The sequence below is a fragment of the Mixophyes fleayi genome, chromosome 5 (assembly GCF_038048845.1).
Source record: "Mixophyes fleayi isolate aMixFle1 chromosome 5, aMixFle1.hap1, whole genome shotgun sequence".
Lineage (NCBI taxonomy): Eukaryota > Metazoa > Chordata > Amphibia > Anura > Limnodynastidae > Mixophyes > Mixophyes fleayi.
In genome coordinates this window covers 224,979,277-224,999,993 of record NC_134406.1, presented here as the reverse complement: position 1 = coordinate 224,999,993, position 20,717 = coordinate 224,979,277, and the positions used below count along the sequence as shown (strand labels likewise).

Below are 20,717 nucleotides of genomic sequence, written 5' to 3'. Positions count from 1 at the left end.
TGCACTGATTATTTCCACAGCCACTCCCTGAAGGCAAGTTCAAGTGCTGGTCCAACTATTAGACCTGAGGGAAGTAAGAGCACTGGAACACCCAAGCTGCTAGACTTTCTGTAGGATGATGTAGAGTGCTGGACTCTTCAGTGTTTGGGGCCTCTACTGATGTTCAGCCAGAAGGGTTTCACGGGTAACAGAGTGGTTGTGTGTGAAAGCTCCATAGAACCACCACTTGAAGTAGCCCGTTCTGAAAAGCCTGTCATCTATCTACTTTAGCTACCCTGTACATTGGCTCTTCCCGCTAGGTCACATGTGCCACATCCATCTCTGAAAAGCCACTGCCAGCAAGGTAACTCACTTTCCAGAGTTGTAGAGATTAACTACACTGATCGTCCTTCTGTGGTCTCCACTTTTGTTAGGTAACAATGTCATATTGTGGTTACTATTATGTCAGAATGGGGTTAATAGGGAGTTCAAGGTGTTTGTCACTACTTCTGGGTGGAGCCGACTTCCAGATAGGGACAGGACCACAACTGGGACACCCCACAATCAGGCTGGCTAGGGGACACTGTCCGCAATCTGATAGACTCTCCAAAACATACAATTGTCATAAACACTTGTCGTTGGACTACATCTGCCACTGTAACTTTGCAATGCAATTCTTTCTTACAGCACTGGAATCAGGGTGGGGGTGTGCTTCAAGACCTTTCCTGCAGCACAGGGGTTGGACCGAGTCATGCAGAGCAAAGTGTGGGAAGTAGATATGCTTTACTTTCCCTTGTTGTTGGTTAGTCAGCTTGCAAGTTTTTTTGTTCTGCTCCAGTGTTTGCTTTGGGAATCAATTAGGCGGCTTTCTTTTTGCAACAGAACTGATGCCTGAATTAATACTCCTGTGTACTGAGCCGTAGTCTGACTACAAACTCTCAAAGAAGGCTTCTTTCTAAAGGAGATTTTCATGAAAGGGTGACTCATTTAAAACTACCTTTTTAAACTAAGTGTATTGACTGTGTCGTTTTATAAACAGTTGAGTAGGGAGTTTCTTTTACAAAGGTGCATATTGTTTATTTTTAGAAACAATGTCTTACCTTGCAATTTCCGAGAATGAATTACATCAAGATTGCCATCATTGTAATAAACACCTGTAGTAGTATAATATTGAATTAGAAAAGTAACATTCCTGGCCCACTGGAGTACTTAGGCCACACCAACATTAACACTACTTTGATAGCTTGAGAACAAGTTTCCAACTCTTGTTTTAACTAGAGATGAGCGGGCTCGGATATCTGAAATCCGAGCCCACCCGAACGTTGCCAATCCGAGCCGGATCAGAGTATTCCCGCCAATTGCAAAACTGAAAGCGAGGCTCTGAGTCATAATCCCGCTGTCGGATCTCGCGATACTCTGATCCTATATATTACCCGCCATCTTCACTCAGGCATTGATCAGGGTAGAGGGAGGGTGTGTTAGGTGGTCCTCTGTCCTGCTATATCTTGTGCTGTGCTGGGGGCACGGCACGGCACAGCACTGCACTTTTTAAAAAAAAAAATCCAAAAACAATCCTGCAGTATAAGTCCATTGGTACTGCAATATTACAAAGTTCACTGATTCTGCAGAATAGACTGGGAATTAGTGGAAATGATTGTTATTGAGGTTAATAATAGCGTAGGAGTGAAAATAAACCCAAAATTGTTTTTAACACTTATGTTTTTTTTCACAATAAATCCAAATCCAAAACCTTAAATCCGAACCAAAACCTTTCGTCAGGTGTTTTGCGAAACAAATCCAAACCCAAAACCTCAAGCAAATCCGAATCCAAAACACAAAACACGAGACACCAAAAGTGGCCGGTGCACATCGCTAGTTTTAACGATTGAAACAGCATAACAGCTTAATTTACCTGTGCATTTTAAAGCAAAAAAAATCAGTAGCCCACTATGCCCCCCCGCCACTCAAAGTGCCAGATCCATGATGCACATCTACCTACATGTTGCTAGTTTAGGCATTTACAATGCATGCTTACATTGTATTGAATATTTGGGTAAAAAGAGAGCTAAACCCTTTGGAAAAACAACTCTCAAACAACTTTATAATGTACATTTTATTATACTAAAATTCACACTCAGATTTTCATTTAAGATTTTTTTTTTTTTAATTAAACATGCTTTTTTTTGTACCGCATCATATATAATATAATCCCATGCAAATGTATGAGTTCCATATTGTAAGCATCATTTTAACAATACTCTATTTTCAAGATAAAGAATGACAGTGAAAACTAAACTTTACACACTACAGAAAATTTCTCCCGATGCGCTCTCATTAAGTTTTCACCAATGATAAAGTCCCGATCAGTATGCTGATTCCTGCGTACACACACAATTGATGTATTACATTAGGCCTGTCCAACCTGCGGCCAACCAGGTGTTGTGAAACTACAAGTCCCAGCATGCCCTTCCAGCTATCAACTGGTTGTTACTGGCAAAGCATGCTGGGGCTTGTAGTCCAAACTGCGGCCCTCCACAACACCTGGAGGGCCGCAGGTTGGACAGGCCTGCATTACATGATTTACCATCAGATCTGTGCTCTACAGCTGATGGTTATGACAGATGAAAAGATCGTGACTCTGCACACTGTAGGCAGATCATAGAGGTCTGCCTACACTGCTGGTTGTGAAAGAGATTAAGTCCAGTTTATCATTTCAAAGTACATTGTATCATTTGATTTTTAATCATTCATCGTTGTATACACAGTAATGCAATATCGGGCCGAATGGTTGTTTATTGTGTGATTGGCCCAATAATCTGGCGACGAACCTGTAGTGTGTACCCAGCTTTACTCCTGCTGCCTATTGAATGAGCTTGCACCAAAGGAAAAAAAACATAGCAAATAGGTTTGGGGTTATTGTTTTTCCTCTCTCCATCCTATGACTAAACACATGTTGGCGATGTAGGATGAGTTTTGATTAAGTAGCTGTATTATGTCCATTTGAGAACAGGGATGGACATTCTTTGGTTTCCTGTCCACAGATTAATGACATGTTCTGGAACATTTTAGTTTTGTTTTTATTTTACCTTGGCAATGCAAACTTTGTGTGTTTTGCTTAAGCCAGGAAGCATATGTTATCACCTGTTTCTGAACAGTTTGAATGTGAGGCCTTGTACACACAGACATCATTTTAAAGCATTTAATGTACATTCTTAAAGCCTATTAAATATGCTTTCAGGCTTATAGTCCAAAAAAATAATGCAATTGTATGGAGCTGTATGCACAAGCTTTTTGGCAAATTTGATGTGTTTCTCTTCAGATGCATTCATGATCAGTAAGATAAATTCATTCCATTTTAAGTTTATAGTACAATATGCTGCACAGAAGCGTTGAGAACGTCAAACAACGTGAGTCTAATACTCTGTTAAATGGAGGACAATACCCATGTGTACAAGCCCCAATAAGCCCACCTCATACAGACTTTACATTATAGACAACATTTCTGTACTGGACAATCTGAAGTAATTGTGCACTGAATAATCCACACTTGTCATTCAGACTGGTCTAAAAGAAATGTTTATGTACTATAACATTGAAAGTAATCCTTAAAAAAAGACAAACACAAGGAAAATATATTTAGCAGTAACAAAAATATTTTTACTAAAATAGGTTTACATTACAAGGTTAATTAAGGAGACAACAAATAAAAAGTAAAGTTGCACAATCATATAATTAACTGTGTGAATTATTGGTTAGAAGTAATATACAATGTATTGATTCTTGTAAATGGATGAACATTTTACAGTTATCACTTATGTGCTCAGTGCCTACCTACATGTATAAGTGTGCTCTCCATTCACTGTGTGAGATACCACAGAAACCTCCCTTTGGACACTGACCATAAACATGTCCCATGTTCCCCCGGCCCACTTATTACATCACTATCTTACAATTCCCATTTTAATGCCTGTTTAATTTATTGGAACTCACGCCCATTATAACCTTAACTTAGTTTGTAAGTAAACATCAGATTGCCATCTTCATATACCTTGTTTTTATCCACTGTACTAAAGCATCTACAATACTCCAATTCTCTATGAGTGGAGACACACATGTACACATCGCTTTCAGATTTAATTGAGCCACCTACTTGCATGACATTAGCTGAATTGGCTGTGTCTGAGGCAATTTACACCAGCTACTTTTATATTATCATGAATATCAGAGGCTGGGTGGCATCTGCCCCCTGGGCCGGTCCCATAGTGGGCTACCTTGGGCTGGGTCACCTACCTTTTTTTCCCCCCTTTAAAATAGGCTGCGAGTCAAAACTTGCCTTTCACGGGCTAAAATTTGACCTGATGTAGAATGGACTTCTTATGATGGTCCAGGGAAATAGGAACTGAAGTTACACCAGGGTTGACCTAAACCCTATACTACTGATTTTTCAGAGACTGTAGATTAGACATGGCAACATCTCTCCCACCAATCCTTTACTATTATGAATGGAGCAATAAGAAAAAATGCTGACTCCTACAATCTTCAGTAGGAAGATTGAAGATATCACAAAAGAACATTAATTGACAGGTTATTTTCCATCGAATATTAAATAACTCAATGACAAACAGATAAATTAAGCAGTATTGTGTTCACTTGAGAAATCTCTCCTTCATATTTTACACTATTTGAGCCTTTTTTTATTGGTCCGTGTTCTAATATAAAAACATAAGTGTAACATTATATACAACTTTTGTATGTATCAAATATTGGTTCCAATGGAATTCTAAGGTTCATGGTTGGGTCAAGTGGCCCTTTGCATAGGGGTGCCCGAAAAAGGGGAAACAGCAACTCTACCCATCTTTGCACATCAGCCCATTTCAGCAAAAGTGCAATCAGTAAAAGCTTAAAAAGTTGCAGCAATCAGTAGCATAATCCTGCCCTAATTTTTGGTCACATATCCGGAATGGCACATTTTATTACCTGTGTATTATAAATATTGCAAATAAAACAGAACTAAAAGACTATACGGTACGGTTTTAATGTGTATGCAATATGTCTCAATTACTGTTAAATCTGCCATTTAAACTGCGAGAAGCCAACGTCTTAAAATGGCTGGTTATTGTATATGTAATGAAAATCCCTGAGAATATTACATGTATATTTTTTGAATCTCTAAATTCATTTGTATTATAAATGTCATATGGTAACACATCCACCTAGTGGCCTTGCAGATGTCTTATTTTATGCTGTGCATGAAACATGAAATGAACTCTATATAGTGTATAGATCAAATGTGTGTGTGTCTTTATATTCTATGCTACCTTTTTCAATTGTAGAATGATGATTTTGCAGAAAGGGAACAATTCAATCACAGATATATTAATCATGTTCATCTGGTTACATTTATGAAACCACAATGTGCCAGGGTCTGATGTTAGTTTAGGCAATTCTCACCTGTCACCGCCACACACGGGGGGCCGCATTTTGCATGCTAAACTCGCCATAGACTAGTCATAAACAGTGGATGGGCCAATTAAATGGATTCCTCACCCTGTAGGTGACAAGTACACTTTAACCAGCTTTACTCATTTCACCCTTTAAATACTCAGATATACAAAACAGATTCCAGTCCTTTATGTACACAATGTTTCATAGCTTGCAGGAGTCTGAGGCAAACGACAGCATGTAAAACGTACTCCACATATGTTCTGCAGCCACAGAAATCAGATAGCCATGGTTAGAAAGTACAGTACTGGACGTGGTTATTCAGTATTTGCAGATACTCCAGGTGCCTGAGCTAGAACAAAGGAGAACTAGAATAACCTGTTCAGTCAGTTTTATGGTACAATAGTTATGGGTACTTGTCCGTGAACTATGGCTGTTGTTGATATTGTACTTCTGTAGCAGTGTAGAAGTCATCCAACACACTCTGTAAGTAATCAAATGTGGGCCTCTCTTCAGCTTTCTCCTTCCAGCACTGTTTCATGATATCGTACAGCTCTTCAGGACAGTTCTCCATGCGTGGCATCCGATAACCGCGCTGGAGAGCGGACATGACGTCTGCGTTGCTCATCCCTAAAAGGGCAAAAGAAAAACATTAAAAATAATACTGTCTGGTGAGATTATCTAATCTCTTAGAGTTTCTGTCAGCTCTCTCCTCAGGTGCTATTTAAAATGTTTTTTCAGGGTTTGGGTTTTGTAGCGAGTTTAATAGCAGAGGCACCGGTCACCTACACACAGGAGAGGCAGCCATTTTGTGGGCACAGGGTATCAATGTAGTTGCAAGTGAATAAAGAAGTACAGACCAGTCACACCTTTAAGTGTATCTGGAGTAGATTTATCAAACCATCTAAAACAGGAAAAGTGGAGGTGTTGCCTATAATAGCCATCATTTATCTAGCACATTATAGAAAATGATAGCTAGAATCTGATCAGGTGCTATGGGCAACGTCTCCACTTTTCCAGTTTGCTAAATCTACCCCTTTGTAACCTCAGCACACTGGAAGCAGCCATTTTGCATATTAAACTAATAGCTTAAACTTAACTTATTTTATTCTTTAAATACTTAAAAGATAAAAGAAAGAAAGAGAGATTCCAGAAAACTGGGTAAGTAAAACTTTGTGATGGCGAGCACCTCATCTGTCCGCCCATCAGAAAAGAAATGTCTCCTCACGGCTGGCGTGGGAACTCGTGCAGTAAAAGAATTTAATATTTGTGTGCGGCATCTTCCAACCACACTAACATACCCCAGAACGGATCTAGCTGGATCTCGTCCCATTTGACCATCTAACTTTGTGCCCAAATTGGACATCGATCCTGTCTCTCTGTGCTGGGGCCAAGTGGATGAATGCTCAGCTTTAGACAACATTCTGTGCCAGAATTTTGTGTACACATTTAAATGATAAATTCACATTGGGCAATGTCCAGGGCACTTTTGCTAGTTTATATGCCCCAAGCAGGATATTAAAGAATCAAAGATAACTTTTATAAGATGTTAATGTAATTTTATCTGTGTTTACATAAGCAGTGTGTATTACATTTGTTCTGTACAAGCCACAACAGAGTACAGAAAGGTGTTGACAGAAGAATAATCACTGGCCGTTATGGAGATTGTGGTCGCTAGGACAGGCATAGTTACTATTATGTCAAAATTTCCAGTAACACGGAAGAAGCTGGTTTACGGTTGCCTAGGACACCTCACCCTCTAAATGAAAGAGCTTTGCCAGTCTGCGCTCAGCATAATGACGTTCCTTTAGTACAATAGCAGCACAAGCTTTGTGCATGTTTTCATATATACCTGGATATGGGATCTTTCCATATGTAATTATTTCATATAGGAGAATGCCGAAGGACCACACATCTGATTTTATTGTAAATGATCCAAAGTTAATCGCTTCTGGAGCTGTCCATTTGATGGGGAATTTTGCACCTAAAAAACAGAAAGATGCCATTGGAATAACTTGATCTTCCACTAACATAATATAGTTTCCATAACAGACAGTCTTATTGTGCAAGTCTAATGGTACAGTGCAAGCATAGCGCTATCTACCATTACATACTCAGTACCCTACTATCACACACACATGGTCACTATAGGTCAGTGTCATTAGAGTATCTTATGTGGTGGTCTGTATAGAAGTATGCTGTAATTACAGGATACTGGGCTTATTTACACAATATATACTGACATGAACACAATGTTTATATGTACAGGACACGTACCGCATGATGTGTCATTTTCACTTCTTTTCTCATTTTCAAAATACATGACATGCAACATAACTGTATACTTACTACCAACATTTGTCTGCATTCCTCCAGTGTACTAGGACCACTGAGCACATATGACCTAAACACAGTGAAAGCAGCCACTTGTGGTCTGAACAATATGAGAATACTGTAAGTGCACTAACTGCACCAGTCACTGAATTGATAAAGGTTCAGATGGCTGACAAAATGTCTGCCTCCACTGCACATAGGTGACAGTCACTGTAATGTCATACATGTTGTTGGCTGTTAATATTTGGGTTTCTCTGGTGCAGGAAACTGGTATTTTTATATTTTTTCTTTAACTGCAGCCGTCTAATCTATACAAACGATATAGACTTCTCAATAAGACTGATAATGTTATGCTATAATCAGGTTTCCAAGCATAACAACAGGCAAAACCATTACCTTCTCTTGCTGTGTATTCATTATCTTCAATGACTCGAGCCAGACCAAAATCTGCTATTTTACACATTAGAGACTCAGAGACGAGCACGTTGGCGGCCCTAAGATCCCGGTGGATATAGTTCTTTCTTTCTATGTAGGCCATACCTTCTGCAATCTGCAATAGAGGTTAGTTGATTAACTATAAATATATTTAAATGACTATACATAGCTGACCATAGACCTATTTTTTTTTTACAAAACAGTCCAACTTTCTGAGCTCACTAGTGTATAATCTACTGGAAAGAGGAAGTGGTCTTTCTTGAGATGGGCATGGTCTGTCCTGCTGTGGACGTGGTTAGGGTGTAACAGTTATGTGGCCTAATTATGATTTTCACATTGCAAATGTTGGAAGGTATGAATATTTGGTCTGCTGCTTTACAATGCACAACTTCTATTCTGTACTAAGATTTCTTAGTTCTCCCACAACTGTATGTTATGCTCCGAGCAGAATGCAGAAACACAGAAACCTGAGCCACCACAGTCAAGTTCATGTTTTTACTGTGCAATGGCTGAGCTGGTAAAACAAGTTTCCACTTAAAAATAAACACGTACCTTACTGGTACTAGGAACCTTGCCACAGAACTGGAGCGAGCATTCATTTTATGTACACTTACCGGTAAGTGTTTAAATTCTCATTACAATCTAAAACAGCTAAAGTGCTTATCTCATATGTAGTAAATATGAAACAATGCCACTTTGTAGCATCTTAAACTGCCCGTACGCCTCACTCAGCAGTCAGGGAGAAGGACTGGACTTAGTCCAATTTTGCCACCTATATGGCTGACCAAAATGGAGCCAGGTTTACATTGTGCAACAGTGAACTAGCAAACATTTATAGTTACAGAATCACAGTATCAATGTAACGTTTACGTCACACTTTTAATGATGGCAGGGTAACGTCACTCTGCATACCCTGCGAGCAGCAGATTCATCTGTTACGTATAGGACACTATATTACATTTAGTTTTTGCAGATTTTGCCTAATATGTCTGTCACTTCCTCTCTCTAAGTTCTGTTGCAATTTGCTGTTCATATTCTTTCCATCGTCTCAGTTCCTTTTTCTTGTTACAGTTTTAGAAATAGCAATAAACACACCAGTGTCCCAGCCGCTGTTGTAGCACAGTAAAGAGGAAGTATTGCTAAAAACTGTAACACTATTACTTTAGCTGATAAAGTTGATGGCATTACCCTGAGAAACTCACTGTCAGGTACCAAAACTGCTGTTGTTCACTAGTTGTTCACTTAGCAGCCTCCTGTTTGGAATCAATCCATTCACTAATTAAAGCTATTGTCAAATAACGGCAAAAATAAAAATGTAATACAGATGTTGTACAAAATATAGAACCTCCCATTCTGATTAGCTCTGTCCTGAACAATGTGTTAACCCACCAGCTAATAGAGCTATAAAGGCCCACTGTTAAATGAATGCAGACTTTAGACTCAAAATTACATAGTTATCTGCAAAATACACTTATCTGGTTAAAGGTTCTGACAAATCAGATAGACACAAAATCAATATGTTGTCCTTGGGTGTAATATGCTACTGGAGTCCAGCAAGATGTGCTTTGTATTTCCATGTAACTTTAATGATTATGCAGATTTGGTAATCTTTGACAAAACTGACTACTATAGCCCCATCCTGGCAGAAATGGAAATCATTGTGGAAATAAGGGGCAGGTCAGACCTGACAGATGTACTGCGCAAAAAGGTCACTTTGCTAGACAACCATGTGCCCATATACCTTACAGGTCTAGTTATATGGTAATCGGCCTGTATGATCGGAGCGCACAGTGTGTAGTCACAAAGCTGCATGTTTCTAGCATACTAGATCATAAACTCCATCACACAACTGTATTAAAAGTTTTGTATGCTACAAATAACAGAATAGATAATAGATAGCAGTTAATTGTATATGTGATCTGCCACAGATGTCTCATAATACTCTTTCAGTTGATTAAAAAAAAAAAAAAAAAAATGTATATATATATATTTTATATACACATACATACACACAAGGTCTACTGTGAGTGTATATATAATTTGCTCAGCACACATTATTGCATGCAAGATATTATTTATTTTCACATATATATATATATATATATATATATATATATTTATATATATATATTATCTTGCATGCAATAATGTGTGCTGAGCAAATTATATATACACTCACAGTAGACCTTGTGTCTGTTCTCAGTGCACACATAGGTATTTAACTGTTTGATGCTACAAGTACACATTTATATTGAATATGCTGTATGTATCACATGGTGTAGTATACTGATAACACTTCTAACTGAGCAGCTTAAGGCACGTCACAGAAAACAGGAGATGGAAGTTCACAATCAATATGTAACCTGTATAATAAAATAATCTTTACCAGACACATATCCCAGATTATTCTCATAAAGTAAGGACAGAGTCTGTTTTCCTCTTCATTTCCCTACAGTAACTGTTGATAACGCTAGAAACCTCTCTCTCATTATTAGTCATCCAGTTCGGATAGCCATTGCATGTTTGAATTTGCATGTCCATCTCTACTTCCTGGTTTACAGAAAGTGATATAACAGTGCACCCATTGTCCATGTGTATTCTCCTTTACATAAAAAGAGAATCTATCTTCATGAGGGGTTATAACAGGACAGTGAATTCGGTTTTTTAGTCTGTAGAAGACAGCAGCGGCTTTTAAGTTGCAACCTAGGTATGTGCAAAATGACAACTCACTGCCAAAAATGAAAACTCACATTTGCATTCTCAGAGATACAATTGGACTATGGTCACTTCTCAAAACAGATATACCGTATGTGTTGTTTTTACTGTAAACAGTTTTCTGTACTGCAAACAATGGGTAATGTATCTGGCAGTCTAATACATTTTATTTTGTCTGCACAAGAACCTTTTTTGTTAAAGGCAATGTAACATTAAAAATGTTTTTTGTTTTTTTTTAACTGTGCCTAGAACAATTAAATGTTTGGGCTGCACATAGTTTATGTTATGCCTCTGGGCAGGCTATGAGCAAATTCAGGGTGTTGTATCGGTCATATCCTGACAGCACACATACCCCAGACACTTTACCATAATGAATACCCACCCACCTGTGGGTCCACAAACTGAAACCATCCAGCTGTATTCAGGACAGCTGGAGTTATGGTATTGTAAGAGAATTGCCCCTCTCCATAAGATTAGCAGGAGAGCTTTGGGGGAAGATAACAGAATTATAGGAAAGGGAAGCTAAACACTGGCAACTGTACTGAATGTGGGCTCTGCAAGCAGACTTACTAGCACCATCATAGACTTTAGGTAACAATAATATTTTTAGATATTGATCCCTTCATATTTGCATAACACAAATACACAAGGAAAGTAAAAAATACCTGCTTAGAGTCCCTTTAATTGATATAGTTTTATAAGCCCTGTCAAGTAAATTGATCAATTTACAAAGTGTGGGCTATTGGCATCTGCACGACTACATATGACTTGTCTCTGTAGTCATTAGTTTCATACTGTTAAACTGGGTACACACTACAGAAAATATCTCCCCATGCGATATCTTTAACGATTTTACCAACAACTGAAAGTCCCGATCAGCATATCGATTCATGTGTACACAATTATACGATGTTACACAATATACCTTCAGATCTGTGCTCTTCATCTGTCATAACCATCTGCTGACTATGTAAACTCTATGGAGATCTGCCTACACTGCTGGTGGTGAGTGCAGACACACTTCACAATCTCCCCGACATTGTTCCATCATTTATAGAGACTTTTAGGGGCATATTCAATTGTCCGCGGAATTGCCGAAAATCCCGCGGTCCGCGCAGGATTACCGTTATTACAGTAATCCAAGGAGCTGCGAGCTGAAATCCAGCGAGAGATTACCGTATTAATGGTAATAGTTTTTCCGCGCTCGAACCCGCGGACAATTGAATACCCCCCTTAGTCCGGTTAAAAAAATGATACAATGTGCTTTGATACGGTATGTTTTGATAGGATAAAACATGATTGTGGGAGCGTACGTACTAATGCAATATCAGAACTAACAATCATTTATAGTGTGATTGGCATGATAATCGGGTGGAAAACCTGAAGTGTGTAACCAGCTCAAGTTATTATGACCTTCCTTGGTGCCAGAAGTAAAGAAACATAAATCCCTTTGTGGTCAGGAGGCCATTCCCACCAAACGTAACAACAGAAATAATTAATTATTACATGAAGCTAAAGGGGGAGCACGGTGGCGTAGTGGTTAGCATTTCTGCCTTACAGCACTGGGGTCATGGAGTTTGTATGTTCTCCCCGTGTTTGCGTGGATTTCCTCTGGGTGCTCCGGTTTCCTCCCACACTCCAAAAACATACTGGTAGGTTAATTGGCTGCTTTCAAATTGACCCTAGTGTGTCTGTGTGTCTGTGTGTCTGTGTGTCAGGGAATTTAGACTGTAAGCCCCAATGGGGCAGGGACTGATGTTAGCGAGCTCTCTGTACAGCACTGCGGAATTAGTGGCGCTATAAAAATAAATGATTATGATGATGATGATGAAAGGTTTTACCTGAGCAGAGAAGTCAATCAGTTTAGGAAGAATTACTTTAGGACCTTCATCACTCTTCATAAAATCTAGTAGACTTCCTACCAGCAGAAGAAAAAGATACATATAAATCTTTATACATTTAAGAAGACAATTTATAAAATAGTTTTAATATTGTGAGCGAAATGTATATAAGGAGCTGGGGTTCTCACATTAGACTATCCAACAACAGATAACATGAATAAAGAAGTCTTGTGAGCACAGTCTGGTATTATAGACCTCTGTCTGCAGAATGTTTTGTGTTTCTTATCTACAGTAAACGTGTAGTTTATTATTAGCTCTACAATATTTTCAACCCTTTGCTAACCCAATGCTTTGGGACATGTCAAGGGTAACCACATATACATTGACTAAGGACACTTGGGACTTATAGTTATAGGAATACATGCACCGAATTCTGAACAGTAGACTTACCCTTTGCCATAAATTCAGTAATAATGTAAATTGGGTCCTCCTTGGTGACCACAGCATAAAGCCTCACTAGTTTATCATGCTGAAGGGTCTTCATCAGGTTTGCTTCCTCCATAAAAGCTTCCGCAGACATGGACCCTGGCTTCAGCGTTTTCACCGCTACCTTTGTGTTATTATTATAGAAACCTAAAATAGAGGTTCAGAAGAGGACTCGTCTCATAAATGAATCCAAAGATATTAAAACATCATTATTATTGTAAGCAAATAATCTTGAAAGGTGTAAACATTCTGAGATGGTTGAAATAAACACACAGAGAGATCCCCCAGCACACTGCTATAGCCAGCAACAGATCTGGCCCAAATATATGGGACTCTCATTGTTTAGAGTTAGGACCACCCTATTAGCAAAAGCGCCGTAGAAAGGCGGGTGGCTTTAACATACATTTACAAATGTGTGCAACTAAGACTTTTGCATTTTTATCTACAGTAGAAATGTCAGATCTGTTGCTGGCTACAGCAGTGTGCTGGGGGATCTCTCTGTGTGTTTGTTCCTTTCAGGATAACCACACCCTTTCAAGCACCTTCTATAGCCTATAAATTGATTGAGCAACTTCCACTTCTTTATATGGTTGAAATAAACCAAACTTCTCTATAATTACTGTAAAACTATATTCGCTGACTTCTTAACACTTTTTAACATACTTGTATATTCACAAACATACACTGCAACCCTATGAATGTGTGTTTCCATGGCAACATAGTACTTATAACCAAATAGAGATTGACAGGTAACATGTGAGTGGGTATGTGAGGCAAATCTACATGTACCTGTCACTGCTCCCTGTGCACATTAATAGACAGAGCAATCTCTCATAGCGAACGTCAAGCTTCAGAATGACAACAAGAGGAAACATCTTGAAACTTGGGCTTCACGCTATTGCAGAAAAACTGTCTGTGTCATTTCCTGTGCTGCAAATGTTTAGGACTCGCTGACTTTTTACATTCCAAAGTAATGTTTTAGAAGCTATTGAAAATACCTTTTTATCTGCATAAATTTCATTTCTAAATGACCACCCGATTTTTAAAAAAAATGATTTAGATACAAAACAACCAAAGTAAACGTGACCCCTAGTTTCGCTATACAAATTAAGCAGTTTAAGTAACATTAGTATCGTGTTTTATATTTAACTTATATTTTGTAGCAGTTATTTAATTTATTATTAGGCAGGTCTTTTATACTTTGCACAAGATGGGTTGGTGAGCGCTCCTTTACAAGTAGATGTGTGTGCTGCCTGGGGGACTGGATGATAAGGGAAGTCCCAGCCCTTAGATAAATGTTAAAGTGGAGCAGTGTCCCCTTGGCGCAATCATGGAATAAATATTCTTATAAATGTTAAATCTTTTATTGCTCAGTGGCAGATATCACAAATGTTGATACGTTTCAATAGGTTGCAACCTTGTTTATACAATAATCATCTGCAAACATGTCATACAGCATACATTTGTAATCAGATACATTGTATATCGAACCTGGCTATTGCCTAAAGACAATCACTGCTTTGTAACATCAACACAACCCACCATGCTTATAATAAGAATGAGCAGATGTCACTCAGGGCTGCCTGAACATCCAATCAGTTACTGGCCTCAGTAGACAGGCTTCAGCGACTAGGGCACATGTAATTCAATCGATCAGTGCTCAGCCCAGTTTGGTCACCTATATGGATAAACATCTGGATCTACCTGTGTTTTGCCAACTTTAGACTTAGTTTAACAATTGGAGCAAGTATGTACAGCACAGTCTCACATACTCACCCATCCAAACTTCACCAAACTGACCAGCTCCAAGTTTCTTCACTAGTTTGATAGACTCTCTTGGAATTTCCCAAGCATCCTTGTCCCACGGTTTTTGTGGTTTTGGACTATAACAGGGCTTATCCAGTTTCCTACATAGACCATCTGGTTGTTCTAAAACAAACAAACAAAAAATAATACTTAGTAAGAACAACACCTCAATGCACTATTTTAACAAGCCAAAATTGCATGTAGTATTGACAGTAGTAATAATATAATTGAGAAGAGAATGTGTTGTGGGGGGTTACTCTAGTCACCACAGACTAGACTGGTAACAATGGTTACCTTACAGAAAATTAACTCCATAGGACATAAAAGACTTTGCAACTATGAAGGTAAAGGGTGTAAGTAGACTTTTACTGTAATGTACTAATAAAAACAAACACACTGTATTTACATATAAGATTTATAAATACATTAATTCAAGGCTATGAGCCAGGTAAGCCTGTTACAACAGTGTTTAAAAGGTCAGTAGTTTATGAATTACAATCCCATTAAACACGAGGAACCTATGTACCATAATTATTTGAATAGAATACAGTTTTCCACAACCAGAAAAATAATAAATCTATAAAAAATGCAAATATTTACTATTTTGATTTAGCACCAAATAGAAACAGCAGTGAAAATTACAGTTGGCCCAGAGAAAAAAGCTGTTATAAAAATAATAATGATTATAACCAAACCACCAAGAAATAGTTACAGACAGGTAACATGTGAGTGTATAAGTGAGACAAATCTACATTACGTGTCACTGTTCCCTGTGCACATTAATGGACAGAGGAATTTCTCATAATCTCGCAAAACGTTTGACACTTTCAAACGTACCACTATGGGTTCTTTGGAGCCCAAATGAATTACGGCAAGTATGGCTAAGGACATTACCAGGACGGGGCAGTTCATAAGTGTCTGGAACGTCTGCTGAAGCATAGCTATAACCACATCTAAAGTAATTAGAAACAGGGAGCAGGGACTAAGCAGTTTCTTGTTTAAATTGATTTCATTAGAATCTATGAGTCATTAAATGAGAGATCATTTAGCCATTCTTATGTTTATGTACATATGAAATGAGGCATGAGCAATGGCATTGCAGAGATTGACAGCTATTTTGCTCCATTGAGAAAAAAATAAATGAAATTCTACGTCAATCTATCCAACTTCCCACTAGCAAAAAAATATAAAAGAACGCATCTTCTACAATTACTGTAAAAGAGCACAAGCAATGCAAACATAACAATACTGTTTTAAATTAATATTGTATAAACACAATAAATGTTTTTATAAGACAGAGATACACCCAGGCATAAAAATTCTCAGCTCGCAAATTTTTTTTATATAAAATGAGAACAAGAAAGACTCACTCTGGTAATGTTGGATCATTTCATTGATGCATGAGAAAGTAATTCTAGGAGAGATGTAAAAACCGCCATTATCAAGAGTCCTGATTTTGTAGTGCTTGATGACATCACCGGTCTTGGGGTCATAATCTCTTATGGACAATGAATAGCTGCCTGGTAAAGGGGAAATAAGAAAAAGGAGAGGTTAAAAGGGAGTTACAAGAACAGTTGTGGTTCACAAGTTGTATAATACATAAAGCATCGTTTTTTTCCCTTTACATAGCAAGTTAAGTACCTTTTAAGTATGCCTGCCATTTTTGTAGCTATACTCCTGCAAATTATTTACATATACCTTTTCAAAACCTCTCTGGAGCGAACACAAGTATAGCTGCCAGACACAGTTAGGTTGCTACACAGGCACAGGCTCTTTACATGTTTACATGTACTCTTTACATGTCATGGGATGACAAAGAGGGGAGAAGGAGGGGGGAGGATTTCACAGTGAAAATAGAGCTCAGAAGGGCATTCCAAAGTCTCTCTGCTCGCTACATCATAGCAGCCTAAAGAAACAAGAGACATCCAAGTAATCCATGAACTAGTATATAAGCTTTGTATGTGTCCATAAAGAATACAGTAATGACTTATGAATGTAATTTGTAGAGGAGTATTGCATGGTTGGTAACTCCTTTCACAAAACTGTCTTTCATAACCTTTCAGAATTAAGGTTACCAGGTAAATTAGTGGCACATTAATTTATACATGATAATAGTGACACAAAGTACAGTTAAGAATATAAAGAAGGATAGACAAAAAAATAGTTAAATACATGCAGACACACTAAAACTGTTCATACTCCATCAGAATGCAAGAAATTTGGGATTCCACGTTACATTTTAGAAACAACCAGAACTTGTTTCCATATACATTTCTTAATCTGGCTACACCAGAAAGATCAGACAATTTTCCAGATACCGCAGCATGTGTGGCCCAATAATAGCGTGGCACATCATAATATTGAATAGGCATTTAGAAAATGTAGTGGGACGGTCTGTGCCCTAATCGACGGACCATTCTAACACACAGTACTAGAAGTAATTAGTAAACCGGAAGTGATTCAGATATTCAGCCAACAGCCAAAATGCCACGTCATGTCTTCTGCAACCTTGTCTACCCATGTATCCTTGTATCATGATGTGGCACAGTATAAATAGCTTGTCTAACTTGGCCACATGTGCTGGACCCCATGTGTCAGTGTTGGCATGCGTGTGGAAAACTTTATTCCCTAAAAATGTTGGTGATGCAATATGGTCTATGCAAAATTTTCTTCAGACGCAAGATCACTCCCACAAATATGGCATGTATGTGTACCAGTTAAAGGTAAAAGCTTTATTTTCCATATAGAAGATGCAAGCATGGCATACACAATGTAGCAGACATAACCTTTATTTATTAGCATTTACCATTCTTGGTTGGCATATGGTTGATTACGCATGAATACTAAAAATAAGCACATATGGGAAATCATTTGACTTGTTAGGTGCCAACGAGAAATATGTAAGTAAAATACCAACCTTTCAGAGTTTCGCTCTCCCTGATCAGGAAAGCTCCAGCATTATTTCCCGGAGCCAACAACTGTCTCTCTGCATCTTTTCTTGTAATGTCCTTGAAAAACCATCTGAGAAATAAATGGCAGAATGACCATAAGTATCTAAAGATTGTCAGTACTGGAAAACACCTAAATAAAACCCCAAAACTTACTCTTCTGTCTCTAACGTGTTAACTTTGGCCACGTAGTTGCTTGGAATGAATCCTTCCTTCTTGGTTGCCAAGGACTTTGCTTTCCACCATTCTCCATGCCTGCAGACAAGAGTCATTTTAATGTTGTCACTGAATGGTAAGGTTACTTTATAATAAACACATCAGTCTGTAACATACAAATGTTCTATCGCACACAGGCTCTGGTCCAGCCATTTACATCTGGTCCCACCGCAGGAGCTTCTGTATCTGCATATACTGAAGTGCATTGGTTTTATTTTTTTTTCCCAACATTTAATACTCATGTGCCATGAAAAAAACACATCTTAGGGGCAGCACGGTGGCATAGTGGTTAGCATTTCTGTAGTAACAGTTTATCAAGGATATCCGTAGCGCAGAATGAAGGGAGACCGGAATGCGGGAGGCAGATATAAGAGACGGTTCACTGCAGCACGGTGGCTTAGTGGTTAGCACTTCTGCCTCACAGCACTGGGGTCATGAGTTCAACTCTCGAACATGGCCTTATCTGTGTGGAGTTTGTATGTTCTCCCCATGTTTGTGTGGGATTTTTGCGGGTGCTCCGATTTTCTCCCACACTCCAAAAACATACTGGTAGGTTAATTGGCTGCTATCAAAATTGAACTTAGTCTCTCTCTATCTGTGTATGTTAGAGAATTTAGACTGTAAGCTCCATTGTGCAGGGACTGATGTGAACGAGTTCTCTGTACAGCGCTGCGGAATTTGTGGCTCTATATAAATAGCTGATGATGATCTTGTCCCATGTGTCAGATGCTATGGCACAACACAGCAGAGTTGGAAACCGCTGAAAATATAATTCCCTCAGTTAAATGTAACAGAGAATGATATAATAGAGTCAGTAACCCTTTAAAACACAAAAGGTCTATTGTAAAACAAAATCACCAATCGTGTCCTTCCTAAAATACATGAAATTGCTAATAAACTTAACTCAGCAAAACTAATGTTGGTTTGAACATTTGCTATAGTTCCTGCAATGTCCAGGACAACTTGTTCAAACCAACAAATACACAAGAAAAAGACACCAATCATGCACAGCACTTACTCTTCAAGAACTTTCAACTTTTCTCCTTTCTTGAAGGATAAGTCATCTTGGTGGATCCCTTGGTACGGATACAAAGCTAGTACAATATTCCCAGTCTCCTCTGCTTCTGCTAACAAATTCAAAACAAGAAAGTGCTGTAACATATAGAAACTAAATACATGGAACTACAGATTGTGGGAAAAAAAATGGAAATGACTGAGGGTAGCAAGGAATACTGAAAGCAAGGATTTCTACACAAGTGAAGCTCGTGCATTGCTTAAGCAAATCACATCCCAACGTGGTCAAGGTCATGTATAAATAAGCTGGAGTGCCCTGGTTGCCAATAATCATGCCTAGCATGTCTGCAATTGTTGGGGCGCATTTGGTAGGTGGTTAGGTGACCAAGACCGCTCAACTTGCTAATGAACAATGTCTAAGGTGATGTCAGCATGGAGCTCAAGAGGTAAAAACATAATTAGCAAAAAGCAAAAGTGAGCATAAGTGGTGATCGTCATATTTCCGACGGAAGAAATACAGACACTTATCTTGGCAACATAAAAATACAGACAGGCTAAATGCCGGTATCTCACTTTTGCGACAAAGATAAAATACAGACATTGTGATTACCGACAGTGAAAACGCAGACATTAAATTGGCAATGCCAGTGGGTCCAGTTGCTAACAGTAAACGGTCTTAAAAAATAAATAAATGTAAAAAAAAACGTGCCCCCACCACATTCATATTAACCGTAGTATTGACAGCCTAGTGCTGATCGGAAGAAAACAGCATCCCCCCCCCCCCCCCGCCCGATTCTCCTTCAACTAGCTCTAGGCTCAGCCAATCGGGACTGGAGGCACTATAGCACGGGAAGGCGTTCCCCTGCCATGATGCCAACCACACAGGGCTGGACTCCCTAGGGAGTTAGGGTCCACAATATCCAGGATGACAATGCCCCCTTCCTCAGAGAACAAGTGGCCATTCAATGGTTTTATAAGCATGTCTCTGAGTTATCCACAAGTTATGGCCTTTTCAGTCAGTAGACCTGAACCTAATAGAGCACTTATGTGATATTATGTAACAACACCAGAGACAGCATTTTCAACAAGGCTTTAGTTCAGTGACTTTGTTGTGAAAGAATGGTGGTACATGACTCACATACAGGCCATGCCGGACACACACAGGTCTTACTGGCTGCATTTGGTTGCCCAACACCCGGTTAAGTAACTTTTTATTGGTGTTCCCATTTTTTTCTTACCTACTACCCGTTATTATATTTCAAGCCAACATAAAATGAACATACCTGCTTGCTGCAACCTTTGTCCAGGTAGAAGACTTCCTGTACTGTGTGTCTAAAAGAAAATTATACATGATGAGTGTGATGTGAGGAACAAGGACATAGCTTGTGATAAATAGAAATGGAGACAATTAGAATGGGTGCACATGCCTTGAGTAACATACTTTATCTTAGTAGCTGATAAACTACATAGGGACATTGTCACTTAATTCTACTCTGTGATA

At 38.6% G+C, this 20,717-nt stretch overlaps 1 protein-coding gene across 3 annotated transcripts in view; it reads right to left on the bottom strand.

Moving 5' to 3' along the window:
* Positions 1-3,532: 3,532 nt before the first annotated feature.
* LYN (LYN proto-oncogene, Src family tyrosine kinase) overlaps positions 3,533-20,717 on the bottom strand; it is a 50,841-nt gene continuing 33,656 nt past the window's right edge. For all 3 annotated transcript variants that reach the window (XM_075213537.1, XM_075213534.1, XM_075213535.1), the window contains exons 3-13: positions 20,500-20,548; positions 19,221-19,329; positions 18,143-18,241; positions 17,956-18,059; positions 16,409-16,558; positions 15,009-15,161; positions 13,197-13,379; positions 12,747-12,823; positions 8,152-8,305; positions 7,274-7,405; positions 3,533-6,051 (exon numbers count right to left, since the gene is read on the bottom strand). In XM_075213537.1, the coding sequence (XP_075069638.1) occupies positions 5,849-6,051; positions 7,274-7,405; positions 8,152-8,305; positions 12,747-12,823; positions 13,197-13,379; positions 15,009-15,161; positions 16,409-16,558; positions 17,956-18,059; positions 18,143-18,241; positions 19,221-19,329; positions 20,500-20,548 (1,413 nt within the window). In that variant the 3' untranslated portion in view covers positions 3,533-5,848. The remainder of the gene's footprint in view (positions 6,052-7,273; positions 7,406-8,151; positions 8,306-12,746; positions 12,824-13,196; positions 13,380-15,008; positions 15,162-16,408; positions 16,559-17,955; positions 18,060-18,142; positions 18,242-19,220; positions 19,330-20,499; positions 20,549-20,717) is intronic.